At 36.9% G+C, this 17,641-nt stretch overlaps 1 protein-coding gene across 6 annotated transcripts in view; it reads left to right on the top strand.

The window, feature by feature from the left end:
* Positions 1-8,617, top strand: part of PTPN4 (protein tyrosine phosphatase non-receptor type 4) — a 225,042-nt gene extending 216,425 nt beyond the window's left edge. For all 6 annotated transcript variants that reach the window (XM_069066917.1, XM_069066916.1, XM_069066920.1 and 3 more), the window contains one exon: positions 62-8,617. In XM_069066917.1, coding sequence (XP_068923018.1) covers positions 62-136 — 75 coding nt within the window. In that variant the 3' untranslated portion in view covers positions 137-8,617. The remainder of the gene's footprint in view (positions 1-61) is intronic.
* The last annotated feature ends 9,024 nt before the right edge of the window (positions 8,618-17,641 follow it).

Here is a 17,641-nt window from a genome sequence, read left to right as displayed (position 1 = left end):
AAGCATGGCCTATATTATTGATACTATGTTTTTTTCTAACTGATTCTATCTTCTTTTTCAGAGTCAATACAGATTTGTTTGTGAAGCTATTTTGAAGGTTTATGAAGAAGGGTTTATTAAACCTTTAAAGACATAGTTGCATAAATAAGAGAACAAAAGGGCTGGGATCTTTATAGAAAATTCTTGTCCGTTATAACAGAACTGGCTGTATCCACTGTGCCACCATAATACTACTCACAGACAATGGCATCAGATAACAATGAAGAATTGACAAAAGACTTAGAAAATTCAGCACTGTTGCACTTTATGTTGAAACAAGTCAGTCTCTCAAACTCTATAACTCCTATGTTTGAAGACTTCATTTCATTCTTTGCTCCGAACAAAAAAAAAAAAGATGAATGAACTTAAATGGGTTCAGAGTAATTGATGAAATGTCATGGTGATGCTCATCCAGTCCTCTTCTGGTTGAATTGCTAAAAACGAGGCCTAGAATTCTTACCATCTGTGTTACTCACCTGCATCTTGGAAACAAAAATAAGTGAACATCAGCCGTCGGCCACAGTCTTCTCCAATGTTTCATATAGTTACAGTGTACTGGTTCTTTTTTTGTTTTTTTTTTTTAAGACATTAGCAATATTCTGAATATTAGCCAATACACTGCCTATTGATGTGGCACATGTTACCCAACACTCCCTGGAAATAGATCTGCTGGTTATTAGAGCAAAAATGGAATTTTCTTTTGTTAGGAAGATGCCCATTTGCCAGCCTCTTATAAAAAGTATAAATATGAACCTACAGAATGCTTTGCAATGGATAACATGGCAGTCTCAGTCCATAAAATTGGTTTGTTTCAAGTCATGTAACTTCTCATACATAATGTAAATGAATGCATGCATTATGTCTTAACCCCTTAAGTGCCTTGAGACTTCCCAAATGGCTAATGAAAAGGCACTCATACAACCCTGTGGGGAAGGTGTGTATAGTGTACATTCTCACCTTTTTATGCATTTTGAATGGGTTCACATTTTCTAATGGTATCTAGTATTGGAAGTATATTGTGAGATAAGGGGTCGAGAAAATGCCATTCCTCTTTATTCAATGCTTGTTTGTTCCTGTGAAAAACAAAGCTATTTTGCTTACTGAGTAAATAAGCAGCCTGCTGCTGTGAAGTTATTTTAAAATGTGGCACATTCCTTTTGGGGGGAGAGGGTTTTCATTTCAGTGAGAGCTACTCGGTTCTTCAGATTGGATGTTTAATTTTGTCCCTCCTCTGTCTTTTGATGGCAATACGAAGGATACACAGATACCACAGATATAAATATGTAACAGTGACTTAAGGGTTTTTTTCTTCCTATCCCCTACAAAAATTTACTTTTCAAAACTCATTTTGACTGATGTCATCTTATGTCCATATTGCTCTGTTTGGTTTAGTGTCTTTTAAGTAAGCAGTGAAGCACTGTTGGTTTGTTTCTAGCTTTTGTTTCTTAATGACTTTGACTGTGGTTTTTCTTGTCACTGTGGTGTACAATTAAATTGCCCCTGTTTGCATGTGCTACTTATTTAAATTATATACATATCAGGAGGAAGAGTTTTATATCTCTGATATAATATCAGAGTTCATTTTGGTTGTGTATATGTTTATTTCCTTTTTTGTAGCCTGTGGGAAGAAAGAATTTTTTAAATTGTCCAGTTTGATATACATAAGGATTTACTCACCTATTTTGAATGTGAGATGCAAAGATGATTTTATATACATATATATGTATATATTATGACTGAGAAGAGATACTATTTACAAATGGTTTTCTGAAGATTTGTGTATTGTCTTAATAAATTATGTAGAGCATAGATTCAAATGGGCATTTTAGGATGCCATTTTTGGATGTTAAAAATGTTGCACACTGTGAGAGACTTCAGTATAATCTAGATGAATAATTGTAAGTTAATAGAAGTCTCAAATAATAAGGACCCATGAGGTTTTACAGGAATTATACTAAATAGTAAAATTACATATAAACTGATAACTAAAGGTAAATTCTGTTACTTATGCCCAAATAACATATTCTTCCCAAAATGAACGATGAAAAAAATATAGTAAGCCCTGTTTAAAAATCCTCTACCAATCACAGATAAATTTAATGTAGATGTCTATATACTACCATTAGAACCTGGTGAAAAGTAAAGAATTCTGTTCAAACAGTTAGATAATCTTGTCTAAACGATACCAAATAACTAGTTTAATGTGTTTTTTCCGTTAAATTGAAAATTCAACCATTTGGTTTGGCATTGTATAAAAAAACCAATGTGAAAGCCAGACCAAGGAGGAGGCAATTGTGTGATTATGAACATGTGCATATATCGTGGTTGATATATCTCTCATCAGTGAGAGTTCTTGAGCTGTTGTTGTCAACTGTATTCGTTGGTTTTATTTGAGTTCTTACGCCTTCATAGTGCCTGTAAGTAAATGATAATGTGTTTGAATTGTCATAAATACATTTAAATGTCTCACTCTTGCATTTCTTATCAGGGAATATCCTCAAGTTTATTTTTACATTTGTTGTGGAGGTCTAATATGCTCCTAGAGCTAACAAGTATATTGTCCTTCAACAGAAGAATGACAAAGAGGATCCTAAAGCCATTTTCATGCATATACCTATTCTTTCCTCTTTCCTGAACATCATATAATTTAATATAACTGGAACTTGTGGAATTTTTGAAAAATTTACTTTCTGGTCAAAAATTATTTCTAGTAATGGTCCCTAATTTCTGGATTATTATTCTGATCACCATCCTTCCTAAGTAATATTTTGTAAGGAAATGCCAAGTATCCTATTTCCTAAACCACCACTGTTCCCACAAAGAAAATATTTCATTCCATCTCTTAATTTGATGAGTGGAAATGCAGATATTAAGAGCATTGGTTTGTAATAGGAAAGAAAAGCCTATCATCTCTCTTTTGTAGTTTTTTTTTCCCCCTAGCACATTGGGTAGATATTATGTGGGTATAAAATATATGTTAACAATATAAGGGAAAACAGTATCTGTTAGAATATATGTGTGTATCACATAAATATACATTCGTGGTAGCTAGATCAACAGAATTAAATTCCTTTCTAATGACCTGCCAGCATGGCTAGTTAAAAAGAATGTTGATCGTCTTGATTAGGAGAATTCAAAGAAAATAATTGATTTTTTAATTGGCTTTAATTTTATCAATATTTTTATTAAGCCATTTCCTTGAAAAAGTTGTGTACTTGGGAGTTGTCAAGCCTTGCTAGAGCAGACTAATGCGCCCAAAGGTAAAATAACCCATGAGGGAAGATTGGGAGAGAATCAAACATAACTAGTAGGAAAAACCAAGGCCTCGAACCCTCGTCTTCAGACTTCTAGTCTAGTGCTCTTTACACTGTTCCACACTGCCTTTTGATGACTAGAGAGAGATCTTGATCCAATGGAAAGAACACTGACTTTGAAGTCCAAAAACCTGGCTTCAGATCTTCTCTGATGCTTCCTGCGTGTGTAACTTGTGGGCATGTCACTTAACCTCCCTGGGCCTTAGTTTTTTTCCTCATTAGAGAAGAGGCTTGGATTAAATGCCTTCTTTGCTCCCTATTCTAGCTGCTGTCTTTTGTGCCTAGGCATTTAATCTCTAACTCTATGATCCTATGACTAATCATTTGTTCCTGCCAATAATTTATAATATGCTTAAATTCCTCAAGTGTTCATAATTTGCAGTTTTTCAGTTCTTCCTGGGGGATCTATCCTCAGTCATTGTTTTCACTGGATGACAGCTACAATGAAGTCGTGGGATTTCACTTAAGGGAACAAATAGTTATGCTTCAAAAGGCAGGTGTGAGACTGATTCGTTAATTTGCTTTTCTTACCTCCCTGCTGGGATTATTTTAGCTTTTATAAAGTCATTAGTCCAACATACTTTATGAAAACTGGTTGCCATTATAAGAAAACAGTATGGGCTGTAATTTTATTATTACAGAGGGCTAATTTAATAAAGCACTTAAAGTCTACCATAAAGATTTAGAACATGTCCATTATAATAGAATTTATGTTCATATCATGAATATGTACTGGAATTAAAAAGGAAGCAAGAGTGTATTACTATAAGAGTGTACTACATAGCATCTCTATTTTGCATATCTAAGTATTCTTATGTACCTTTGCCAAAGCAGTTTTGTGTTCACACGAACCATTTATACCACAGTGATGCGGGGATATATTTATAGGCAGTTTTATTGTTATAGGTGATGTTTTTTATTTTTATGGTTTATGTTAACCTGGTTTTATCCTATAACAATAAAAGCACTATTGGCCAAGTACATTACAATAGTTATTTGCTAGAACAAAAATCTGGTCAAATGTCCAGTGTTTAAAAGTACAGTCTTCTTAATTTGATGCCAAAGCATAATAGATGTCCATTCCCATTGGCTGTCTCACCAGTATACATTAAATCATCCTATTTATCAAAATAGCAGGCTTCGATTTTTAATTTCTATGGAATTCAGCTCCATAGCCAGAATTTTCTAGTTTTGCATAATAGCTTTTTATGTTGTTTCCACAAATTAAACAGTTAGAAACTGATTACTGCTAAATTCTAAGGCATCAGTATAATAGCATATCTGGTTTGTCGGACAGCTTGTTAACCTGTTGTGGTTTTATGAACATGTATTACTCGTTTTCTAAAATACACTTAGGACTGTATTGATAACAGCTCAAATACCATAGCTTTGTGGTCTAGTGAATAAAAGGGCAGCAGCAGCCTTGGAATCAGGAGGACTTGGGTTCAAGTCTACCTCGGATATATACTGTGTGTGTGACCACTGGCCAGTCACTTAACCTCTCAGTACTCTAGAAAAATATCTAAAACTATATACCAGAATTCTTGTTTTGTTTCAATCTTCAAATTTCCAGACCAAAGCATATTATTTTGTTAGTTGCTTTTCGTCATCTGCACTACGATCTCCTAAGTTTTCCTTTATTTATACAAGCTTTGCAGTTTTTTTTAACAGCACTACACATATCCTTAATAATCTACTATCACCAAATGCAAATATTGCTTCAGCAATAAAATAGATATTTCATCTTTGTAAAGCTGATTTGATGACGTTATATTTAGGGTTTTTTTTTCAGGACTTTATTTTTGTAGCAGATTAAAGTCCTTTGCAGTGTAGTGTAGTGGTCAGAGAAGTTATTCTTTAAATAATTCATTATAATTAGATGACCTGAAAAATTATCTACATCAACCCCGTACTTTTGTGCTGTACTTAAGAAATGCAAAGAAATAATATAAAAGTTGCTATGCTTTAAGGCCATGGTTTTAGAAGAAAGTTCCAATACTTAGTTAAGCTCTTTAAAATATTTAAGAATTCCCAGTAGAAAATTTTAAAGGATTTGAAATCCTTACCATACCATAAAAGCTAAACCTAAACCTAGCTTTCTATCTCTTGTGGTATAAATGGCCTAAAAAGTGTAAATATATTTTTCTATGGAGAAAAAAAGGTCAAAACTGCTAAAAAAAATCTTTAGGTATAAATTATGACTTCTTTAAAAAAGAAAACTGGGTTTTTGTATGTCATTCACGTTATAAAGGAACATGAATGTACCTTTCAGACATAGAAGTGGTTAGAATTATGACTTGGATTTTACAAATAGTTATTTTCATACCATTTCTTTGAAAAGAAAAAAAGTGGGAGAGGGTGAAAAGGAAAAAAAGTAAAGTTTGTTACACTTCCCTGACACAAAATGCAGCTTAACACTCAAGTGGTTTTCACTGTATTGTAAATAAGAGCACTGTCATTGAAGTTTGTGATGGTGTATGTTGTACAGGTTTTCTTTTTGTTTTTCTTTTTGTTTTCCTTTTGGCTTTAGGATTGAAAACTAAGGGCCATATATCATTTGTAAAAATTTAAGCATATTGCTTTTAAAGGTAGATTTGCATTCTTGAACTCTGGAATATAGAGGGGGACATATATGTGAAGGAATCGAGAAAAGGAAGATACTTTCAAATATTTCTTGGTTGGTTTTGTGTGTTTAACATGCGGTAGTATCTCAAGGGACTGTCACTAAGGCATTCAAAAATTCAGGCAGACATTTTGAGGGTTATAACTTCGGTTTAAGCCAGACAACAAATACACTGAATTTGAGTATAAGTAGAGTACACTGAAGCAATAAAGTGGTTAGGTTTTTTAATTCTAGGAGTTATATAGAGTCAAGAGTTATTTTGGTCAAATATCACAACATATTATTATACATACTTATAATCCTAAAGGATTTACTAGCTCATCTGCAAAGAAACTAAAATATGAAACCAACTTTTTTGAATGATCATTTTGTGTAGCGGTTTCTCTAAAAATAGCAACCCAATAGGTCATTTCTTGTCATTTTTATAGTTTCAGAGGCTGAATTTTTATCCCTTCTCTGTGAAGCATTCTTGTCTCCATTCTTGATATCTATTAACATCTCTCATTTACCTTCCAGTTGTTTTAATAACTGGATTTACTTTGAACAATTAGGTTTCCTTGGGAGGGAAATGCTCTAAATATTTATGGGGCTTATTTTTCCTTTGTCTTGGTTACAATTGTTCCTTAAAAAATTAAAGAGCTAGTATCAGGCTTCCCAGGCCTAGAAGATTTGAAAAACACAGTGAATTCTTATCCATTGTGTTTGCCATAAATGAAATGCTTCATTACTAAATGAAATCTTTCACCAAGAGGCATTTGGGAATAAGAGGATTTTGATTACATTAGTTTAATTACAGAGAAGTATGTTTTAATTGGAGCCCCCATTCCCAGAGTCAACATAGGGACCTTAGAAGGCAAAAGATGCAGACTTGCCAAATTGTGTTTAAAAGAGTGAAGATGAGTTGCAAACAACCATGTTCTTTAAGTGGAAAATACAGGTTCCATAAATCTGTTCACTCCTGGAAATGTTATGTTCAAGTTATTTACTTAAATCAAGTTAATACTGGGCTGGAAGATTTACAAATGTTTTCTTAAGTTTCCTGGCATTCATCCATTTCTAACATTTCAGCAGTAATTTTCTTTCCGTAGGTGGGTTTGAAATCAGAGATGCCATGTAGTTTTCTGTTTAGTAAACCAAATTTGAACATACTGCTTCCTGTAAATTCAATAGTAGCACTTTATATCATGCTTAACTACTGACTTCTTTTTTTGGGGGGGAGGGGGGGAGGGGGAGAGAAGTAGAATACTAGAAAAGGAATTTAATTAGTCAGCACGTAGCATTAAAAAAATTTATACCCAACTATGAATCCTTGACAATATCAATTTGTAATTTATTGAATATCTCCAAAAGTCCATTGGTAAAATCTTAGTTGTCCATGTTTCAGCAATTTATTTAATACAAAAACTGCAAAGGGATTCCCCTTGCCAAACTCTGGGTTTTTCAGCTGCAGACAGGCTTTGTTTACTATGAACATTTCTGCTTTGCATTATTTTGACATTACATAAATACCTGGAAATATGTATTTTTTGTACTTGTAACTTATTTTAGGTTTTGATAACTAAAGATAAGTAGATAATGTACAACAGTACAATTAAGAAAAAAAAAGTCCTAACCCTTTTTACTCTTGAGGCACATGCCAAAAAATGGGGCGTAAGGGGTTAAAACAGTTTACATTAAGCTGTTTTATTTTCTGCTGTATGTTAGAACATATCTGCAACAAATAAACAAACTGCCCGGCCCTACAGCATCAGGACGCTGCAGTTACCATCCATGTTATCTTATCAAATAAGAAAAGCTAGTCTTTATTTTCTACAGTGTAGGCTTAATTTTGGGACAGATATTTCACTGTATATTTAACAGTGATCTCATTTTAAATAGTAATTTTTGAAAAGATTATTTGTGTATAGAGAATGTCTAGAATTTTGGTTGTTTTTTGTGGGGTTTTTTTGTTTGTTTTCCTGGTGCTAGCATATGTGTAATAAAAAACTCATCCATATCCTGATTACAATAAAGAGTTAAATGTTTCTCCTGCCCTTTTTATTTATCTGATTCCACTGAACTGGACATTGCCTAATGACTATCCCAAGTTTGTCAACTGATCATTTGAAAACTGAAATTAGTCCTGTGAATTTTTGTATTAATTTTGAATGACTTCATATTATTACAAAAATCGCCCCGCCCAGTACATATTTGTAATCAGGACTTATCAGATAAACTTCCTACGGCAAAAGAGCAAAGGGTTCAGTTGAAAAAAAATGTATAAACTTGAATTTGGTCAACACTGGACAATATGAAATTGTCATTGTGCTTTTTTTTTCACTGCAGCTATTTACTGTATGCTTTAAAAGGGGGCTTGTGTATTTTGTCATCTCAGCAAAGATGAAAGCTCTTGCCATCAATACAACAAAATAATCTACAGAATACCAGCAGTTCCCAGGATGAAAATGCTGATTTTCATTAACCAATATTGTTTTAGTCTTAAGAAAAACTTCATTATATCACATGAGATGCTGTTAAACATTTTGTGGCTATATTTAATTTCTGTTGAGAAAAAGTCGTTTAGGTAAAACTTGAAAATAAATATAGTTGTAAAAACTTAATTGTTCAATTGCAAAATAAAGATGTGCTTTAGTAATTTAAAGTTCAGACTTTTGGGGCAATTATTTTGTGGGAGGTTTGAGGGTTATGTTCCGACAAGTGTTGATAATCATTAACTTTGTGTCCCCTGGATGGGGTCATGAGGAAAGTATGGTAAATGTGAGTTTGGTTCCTACTTGTTACTGGCCCAAGTGGTTGCTAAGTTTTAGGTTGGAAGAGTGGTACAAAAACCTTAAATTGGTAGGAGTCAGCACAATGATTAGATACTTTTCCCAGGGATTGCTCGTTAATTAACAAAATTACTGTGTACCTTTACTATGTCAAATATATAGTAGAATAAAGTTAGCAATATTTTTTGTTGCTTCTGAAATAAAATATTCCACTGGGCACCATATAACCCAGTAGTAGCAGAACATCTCCCTAGCCTGCCACCTGTTCTGACTGGTTGATGAGCCTTCATTCTCACCCCTGAAGAAGGAAATTCAGAGCCCTCCTCTTCACTCTGATCGTCACCTCTGCTCTTTCCCAACAGTCTTAGGCCTTCCAGGTCACCCCACCCATTTCAGCATAGGAGAGCATAAGGGCTCACACATAACTTTTGCTTGCTTGAGCCAGGGAATCACCAAATACAGTTGGTCTGGTAAAAATCCTTATCCTTTATAACTGCACTATTAAAAACCACTCGACCTGACCATTTGCCCTGCTGTTTACACTCTTCTCATTCTAAATGGTCTTGGTTATTTGAACTTTGGAATTGATATATAACAGGACTAAAAGGTGAAGAAAAAAACTGGTCAAGTAAGGGAGATTTTTTTTAAAGCTGCGCTGTGATCAGAATAAATGAATAACAGACTACCAAGGGAAAAAAAAGGTTTGTTGTTTGTCAGAGAAAGAATGATCATGAGTTCTGTGTTTTGACCCAGGAAGAGTAGGGCTGTCAAAGGAGCCTGTGTCAGCCTCAATAGGCATTTCTTGTTTGTTTGGTTTGGTGTTTTTTTGCTTTTTGGAGGGCAATTGGGGTTAAGTAACTTGCCCAAGGTCACACGGCTAGGGGTGTGTGTGTGTGTTAAGTGTCTGAGGCTGGATCCGAACTCAGGTCCTCCTGACTCTGGGGCCAGCACTCTACTCACTGTGCCACCCAGCCGCCCCTCAATAGGCATTTCTTAAGCATCTACCATGGTCCAGCCGCGACTAGGCATTGAGGATGCCAAGAGGTGAATGAGTGCCTTCCAGGAAACAGTCTGTTTAGAGACAGAAAATGGAACATCCTATGTGAGCGATGACAAGAGAACCAGTTTTACTGCACTGCAGTGCTTGGCAGGAGATGCCATATAATTAACCTGGCAAGGTAGGCTGGAACTAGGCTTTCCAAACCGAAGAACCTGACAGATAACAAGACACTCATCCTAGAGACAGTAGGGAGCCACTGTGATTCACTGTACAAAGAAGTGATGTAGTCATCCCTATTACTCCAGGACAGTCGTGTGGAGGAAGGAACGATTAGACGACTGCAATAATCCAGGCTGAATAAGAAATGTGAGGAATTCTAATGAGGCTAATGTTGGACACCCTCTTCCATGAAGGAAGACGTTCCACATTTATTCCATTTACTTATTGGGCACCACAGGTCCAGACAAAGAATATCACTAGCCTTGGAGTTGGGAAGACCTGGGGTTGATTCACCTCTTTGACACTGTTTGACCGCAGGAAAGTCATTTTGGGATCCCTGAGAGGAAACAGTTTCCTTAGCTGTAAAATGTGGCTAAAAATAGTTACTGTATTGACTTTGCCCAGTAATACCTGTTAGCACATTAACCTGCTTCTTTCCTGTGATACATTAATTGAGCAAAGGTGGGGGGGATGGGGAGAGGCAGGAGTAGAGAGAAAGAAGAGGAACCAAACTCTTGCCTTAAATAAGTGAAATGCTTTGCAAACTAAAATGCTATATATCATTTTTAATAGGCAAATTTGATCACCTGGATGAAATCTCATTTCAGAAATCAAACTGGAACATGGCAAAGATTTGGCGTGAGAAGCATAACCAGCAGTGTGCTGATAAATGTTTAACAACTTCTGGGCGAGGATCAGGGAATGGAATTGTACCCAGTACACATTTTTAAATTTAATCTGCCCTACTAGCATTTTTTCTATCACTTAAGTCTAGACAACAAAATAAGTCAAGCCCTGATTTGTAGTGTTTGTCGTAGTGTAAAAGCCACACTTGAAAATATAGTCTACTGATAAGCTGACTTGGATGGGGTGGAGAATTAAGATCATTTCTGTATGAAAAGTTCAGTCTGTTATTATTTCTAGGGCCATTTTTCTTTTTAGTGGTGGACCGATGCCATAAACCAAAGAAATCTATTTCTAATGTTGAAATTTCACATATCTGCAATAGTTTGAATAGGAGAGATATTTGGGGCTTGTATGTTTTCCCACAATGACTCAAATTTATACCCCGTAAGTAACTTTGGTGTTTATTAAAATCTTAAATTTACTTAGATATATTACAATTTAAAATGTAATGAATATAATAATAAAATATTTAAAATAAAAAATATTAAACATTTAAAGCTGGAAAGAACCTTAGAGATCTAGTCCAATATCCTTATTTTATAGATGAGAAAACTGAGACAAATAGTAAGGGGCAGAACTAACAGTGGTGCATTAATGATTCCTATTTTAAGCATTTCATAGAACATTCTGTGTAAAGTTCCATTCAGGGAGACCATCAAAAAAGTTCTAATGCATAATTGCACTAAACTAAAGTGAGATTCATAATTGTTAAGTTATATAAAATTACCAATATAATGAAATCTGTTCATTTTGAAAGTGACCAAAATAAGCATGCACCACAGTTGATTTACCCTGGACTATTTTTGTTTTCAGTGTCACTGGTTTTAATTTTTGTTCCATGATTTGTTGGTGAAGGATGGTTACTGAAATAGTACTTTCTTTTTAATCTTCTCACATTCTTATGACCTAGGAGCTTTCATACATGGCTAGATTCAAAACGCAGGAGCTCAAAAGAAATGTGAGGTGTGCAAATTTAGAGATCTCTCCACTCCATATGTTCACATGGAATGTATGGTCTGATCAGCCACAGGCAGACGCACTGCACCTTGACCCTGACCTGGTGAGGTCATTTTGGTCAACAACAAGCTAGTGGTGCTGATTGAGTCCAAGTAATTTCTGTCAGTATTAATCAAATGAAACTTAAAGGGGCTTATATTAAGAGTAGAAAAATTGCTCTGTAAATGGGATGAAAGCAAATTATCCCAAGCATGCTTAGACTACCATCATAACACATGCATTAACCTCTAAAGAACTGTTCATTCTCTTCTCTAGAAGTTCAGCTATTGTACCAAACTCTTGTTCAATGCTCCATTTGAGGTCATCACTTCTTCACTATATTAAAATGTAGATAATTGGCCAGGACTGGGACTTAGAACAGCAGTCAGGAGAGGAAAGTTGCCAAGACTGAGTGAGCCATAGTGCAATCAATACCTTCGGCCTATGTGAACTAGAAGAGCTTAACCCTTAACAGGGACAGCTTAACAATACTTTTAGTTCCAGCAGATGGTAGCAAAAAACATCAAGAGCTTTTCAGTCCTCTTCAGGCTCAATAGCTAAGGACCAGCAGATGAAAGTAGAGAACTGCAGCTCATTGGACACCACCATAGATCATTTAACACATTCAGACTGCTGCTTAGTGGCAGAATGATGGCATCATTACAGGATAGCCGCAGCTTTGCAATTTTTAATTGTGAACTGTTTCTTGTCCTAGCAACTCTCAGGGGGAGAAACAAACTATATTAGCTCCCCTCTAATGCAAAATAATGGGATTGAGTATCTAAACAAACCTGCCCAAACAAATCCATCTATCTGAATATAGTCAGACTTCGAATAGACTCAGGGTACAAAATGAGACATTTTTTGACAGAGCCAGGGAGATCATTTGTTTTGCTTGATACTCATATTTGTTACAAGGGTTTTCTGTTTTAAGTGGGGAAAGATGAAGGTCAGAGGCATAGAAAATTGATTTTTGTTTTTTATTTTTTTAATGAGTGTAATCACTTAAGTCCCTTTTTTTTTTTTGCCTTCTGTGCATGCTAAAACCACATAATTCATAGATTTAGAGTTCATCTAACTCTTTCTGCAGATGAAGCAACTGAGGCCCTAAGAAGTCAAGATCGCACAGGTAGTAGCAGAATCAGGATTCAAATTCTACAACTCCAAATCCAGTTTTCCACATGCCTTTTACCACATTTTTCTCAAGCCACACCCCCTACCTCCCAAGTATTCTCCTGTTCACATTGCGCACTCTACCTTTAGTTATGTTGGCAATTTATGGAGAAATATACTACCTGTGGATGGGAGAGTCTTTTCTCATGGCTTAATTTGTTATGCCATTTTGTTATGTCTTTAGCTTTTAACTAATGTGTTCTTGATTGGCTTCATAAAAATAAATATGTTCGTAGAGACATATAAGCTGTGCTTTTTGAGTTGACTCTGAATCACAAAGTTGCTTAAACTTAGATTTGAGGTCTTCATGTGAGGGTTATCCCATAAAAACTGGTTCCATGTTCTCATCTAAAATAAGAGAATAGGAATAGGATTTTTATTCTTTTTTTGCTTTTTGGAGGGCAATTGGGGTTAAGTGACTTGCCCAAAGTCACACGGCTAGTTTTTGTGTTAGGTGTCTGAGGTCACATTTGAACTCAGATCCTCCTGACTCCAGGACCAGTGCTCTATTCACTGTGCCACCTAGCTGCCCCAGGAATAGGACTTTTTAAGCTTTAAACATATCTAAAAGGGCCCTTCCTGGTTCCAAGCCCAACCCATCCCCTCCCCTCATTTTAGTGATGAGGCAATTGAGGGTCAGATATTTTTAGTAACTTCCCCAAGATCACACAGTGAATTAATAAGTAGCAAAGCCAGGACTAGAACTGAGTCTTCCTGTCAATTTCCTGTTCTTGTCATTAATCTAGACTCTCCCAGCCCTAAAACTCTATTTATGAACCCAGATATTTGGTATTCAGAAACACATAAGCATGTACTGAGGATCACCCAATAACATTTTAAAATATAAACCTGTTATCTCATGAAAACTGCCACATCTGTATGTGACAATCCCCCATTTCAGCCCTCTAACCGGAATGGTACTATTAGAGTTAATTTTCCTGCTTCTTTCTTATCACTATTTTCCTATGCCTTATCCCTGCTTCCCTATTCCTCTTCTTACTTCCTATGTCCCTCCTAAATAGATATTTTAGAAAATATTCTCGCCTGTAGATAACATGGCAGTCACCCATTGGCATCATACTGGTTCTTGGTCTTGGATGATGTATTGAGGGGTTCTGGGCCTTCTGCTGGAGCATGGGTACCCCACTATGTACTATGTATGGCAGGTGTGGAGACCATATAACCAAGACTGTCCCTGCTAACAGCTATTCTCCCCTTCCCCTTGTGAACAGCAATAAAGTTGATTCAAGCTATTTCTGTGTGGAATGATGCTTTTTATCTGGATTCCCCTGCACTACAAAACCTTAATCTTCAGCAGAATCGCAGCTATAACTGTGATATCTCCACCTGACAACAATCTCCTACTCAAATTCTTTCCTTACAAATAAGAATTCTTCAGTGGAGGTGACCTGCTGACTCTGGAAGTCAGCTAACTTCTCACCTTTTTACCTGGGTCTAAAAATGGGGAGTCTAGAGCTCAGGATCTGGTATCAAACAACCTGGGTTTATTTAATGCCTCATTCCAGCACTGTATCACTTCAGGCACGATCTTTCTTGGCCTTACTTTCCTCATTTGAAAAAATAGGAAGACTGTGGACTAGGTAGCCATGTCCCTTTTTAGCTCTAAAATGATGACCCTCTGGTCTTTCGTTTATAGCCTTCCTTGACCTTCAGACAATGATAATCTAACTTTTTTAACACTATCCCCAGAGCCAAAAGAAGAAGACAATGTTGAATCTCTTTTTGCCACAAGGAGGAGCTGCAGTATTTCAACCTAAATGTGAACTCAAAAGTGCTAAGGCCATCCTCTTCACACTCTAGTTAAAAGATAACCTTTGATCTTCAATTTCTGTCAGTACTGCCGGGACCTTCTTGGTTTAAATGTTAGGTTTCTTCTCCTGATCTGAAGTTTAGAACTACTTCTTTCCTCACAGCCCTTCAAGGGGAAAAGATCAAAATAAGTTGTCTAATGCAAAGCCGTAAGAGTGATCCTTTAAGCAAAGGTACCAGAACAAATCCATCCAAATGAATAGTCCAATATCCCCTTGGAAGCTATGCACTTTTCCTTCCAGTGCTATCGTTGCTTATAATGTTTTGGGAATGCCTCTTTGGAAACGACCTGAAGATCCATATGATATTCACTGTTACTAACTTTTGGTATTAGATTAAAAATAAAAACCTCAGGTTTTATTTTTCTTATTTTCTCAGAGGGAAATGGGTGGAATAAGAGAGAGAAGGCAGACTTTCATTGATTAAAATATATTTAATTTTTCAAAAACTCGCATTATTCCCCAGATTGGTAACTTAGTGGCTTGTTCATACAACTTGATCCCAGATGCTTTTTGATTGCTTCCAAAAAAATCAAATCTTACTTCAAAGGGTAAAAGTTTGCCATGATGCATGATCTCCAGAATGGCGTTTTGTGGTTTTCGGGTCACCCCAAGAGAAGTTTCGAATCATTTTGAAAATTAACAGTATCTTGTTAAAGCAAGTTCAAGCCCTCAGGTTTCTGCTTTGAGATCAATTCTTCAAAAGTATGAGTTCTGGAAGGTTTGTTTAAAAGAAAAAGTGTCATTACTTTGTGTCTCCTATAACCCCTAAAACAGTGCCTTGCATATGGCAGGCACTCTATAAATAATGATTGGTTGATTAATCAGTCAATTGATTAACTGCTTAATCAATTAATTGGTTAAAGGTCATATGACTATAATGCCTGAAGTTCCTGAGTTCTGATAGGGCTATCAGCTTTGCCAACACAAGGCCTTCTCTGAAGTCATTATTGCTTGCAGAGGTAAGAACTAAATCTTAGAAGCAAAACCAGGATGCATTTTTGGGGTACTTGATGACTAGAATACCCTACCAGATATATAGTCTGAGAAAGCTCCATTTGTCGCCCTGAGCTAGAGAGCAAAGCCAGAGGTAGTGTCTCCGAGTGCTACCTAAAACAGATTTCAATGTAATTGGGAAATACTTAAATAAATATACAATAAGACATAAATAATATCCATTTTAAAACAAGTAGATATGGGGCTGTAGGATCTGTGGGTATGCATTAGTGACCCCCATTTCTATTGGAGATTGAAATCACTAATCTAGTTTAGCCCTTGGCATTTTGCAGAAACAGGCCCAAACTTGCTCAGCGTCATATGGTTGGACAGCAAAGTGGTCTCCCTAATACTTGCTACCTCCTATGTAGCTGTTAGGCTGTAGCTTTCTGTGTTGTCAAGGGGGAGTATAACAATATATGTCCCCACCCAAACCCCCTCTGAACATCCCTCTTCAAAACTCTCTTTCCCTTAAATCTTCTGATCTTATCATTGTGTGGTTTGTCCTTTGTTCTTCCAAAGGACCGTGGCATCAGGGAAGAGATGACATGACTTGCAGTTGACTTTGATGTGAGTGAGGGGGAACTGTGCAAGGTCACCGCCTCACTTTCTTCTCCAGAGCTAGATATCCGTCTGGATGACTAGAGATGGCCCAGGATGCACTGGGAGACCTTGGCCTTTTTAGGTTAAAAGTCTTTTCTAGTTCTCACTCTGAGTGAGGCAAAGCCCATTTAATGAATAGGCTTCTTTGAGAAGTGAGTCAAGAGATGGTCTCTTTAACCAAAAAGAAAGGAAGGAAGGAGGGAAGAGAGAAACAGAGAGAATGGAAGAAAGGAAGAAAAATTAAACTGGGAGGGGAAGACCCTCAGGGTTGCTGGCTAAAAGAGAAAGTTACTATTGACATTCACTCTGAGCTGGGAGGGCCCATAATATAGCCACTAAGTGGTTCTTGGGCAGGGCAGAGACCTATTCTTGTCCAATCAATAGACAGTAAACCCCAAAGTTAACAGGTAGGTAGAAGAGAGGAGGGGAGGAAAAGAGGAGAAAGGGAGAAGAGGAGAGATCAACCTGATATCAAGTTCCTCTTCCGGAAGGAAGGAAACCACAATGTGTAAGTGGATCCCAATTCACCCTGCATCTCATTCATTGGACGAGAACAAGTCTCTGCCCCGCCCAAGAGCCATTGAATGGTGATTTTTTGGACCCTCCCAGTTCAGAGTGAATGTAGATAGTAAATGTTTCTCTTTTGGGGCAACCCTGAGGATCTTCTCCTCCCAGCTTTTCTTTTTTTAATTAAAGGGGCCATCCCCTGGCCACTGAACCCAGATGGCTCTGGAGGAGAAAGTGAGGCTGGTGACCTTGCACAGCCCCCCTCCCTCACATCAAAGTCAACTGCAAGTCATGCCATCACTTCCCTGATGCCGCTGTCCTTTGGAAGAACAAAATGCAGATCTGACCACAACATTTCCTCTAGGATAAAACATAAACTTCTTCGCTTAGCTTTTAAAGGCTTTCATAACCCAATCTTTCTTTCCAACTTCATTGCACACCACTCATCACTTCCCTTCCTCTACTGCCATCCTATCAAAATGGCCTTCTCTGCCATCTCTTATCCCTTGTGGTGGCTGCCCCCCAGGCCACAAATGCACCCTCTCCTCTTCTGCCTTACTGAATCCCTCCCTTCCTCTGAAATGCAGCTCCAGCATCCCCTTCTATATGAACCCTTCAATTGCCAGTGCCCTTCCCCTCACACTGCCAGTATTAGGTGCTGCAATGGATGAAACCCCGGGGGCCTAGATTCAGGACTTGAGTTCAAATATGGCCCTAGACCTTTACTAGCTGTCTGACCCTGGGGAAGTCGCTTAACGGCTGTCTGCCTCAGTTTCCTCAACTGTAAAAGAAGGATAATAATATCTACCTCCTAGGATTGTTGTGAGGGTGAAATGAAATATTTTAGAGCACTTGGCACAGTCCTGGCACATAGTAGGTAATTAAGG

The sequence above is a fragment of the Petaurus breviceps genome, unplaced genomic scaffold (genome assembly GCF_028583685.1).
Source record: "Petaurus breviceps papuanus isolate PSGF00001 unplaced genomic scaffold, PetGlider_PUasm1.0 90731, whole genome shotgun sequence".
NCBI classification, from domain to species: Eukaryota; Metazoa; Chordata; class Mammalia; order Diprotodontia; family Petauridae; genus Petaurus; species Petaurus breviceps.
The sequence above is the reverse complement of the archived record's forward strand: the minus strand, read 5'-3'. Positions and strand labels throughout refer to the sequence as shown.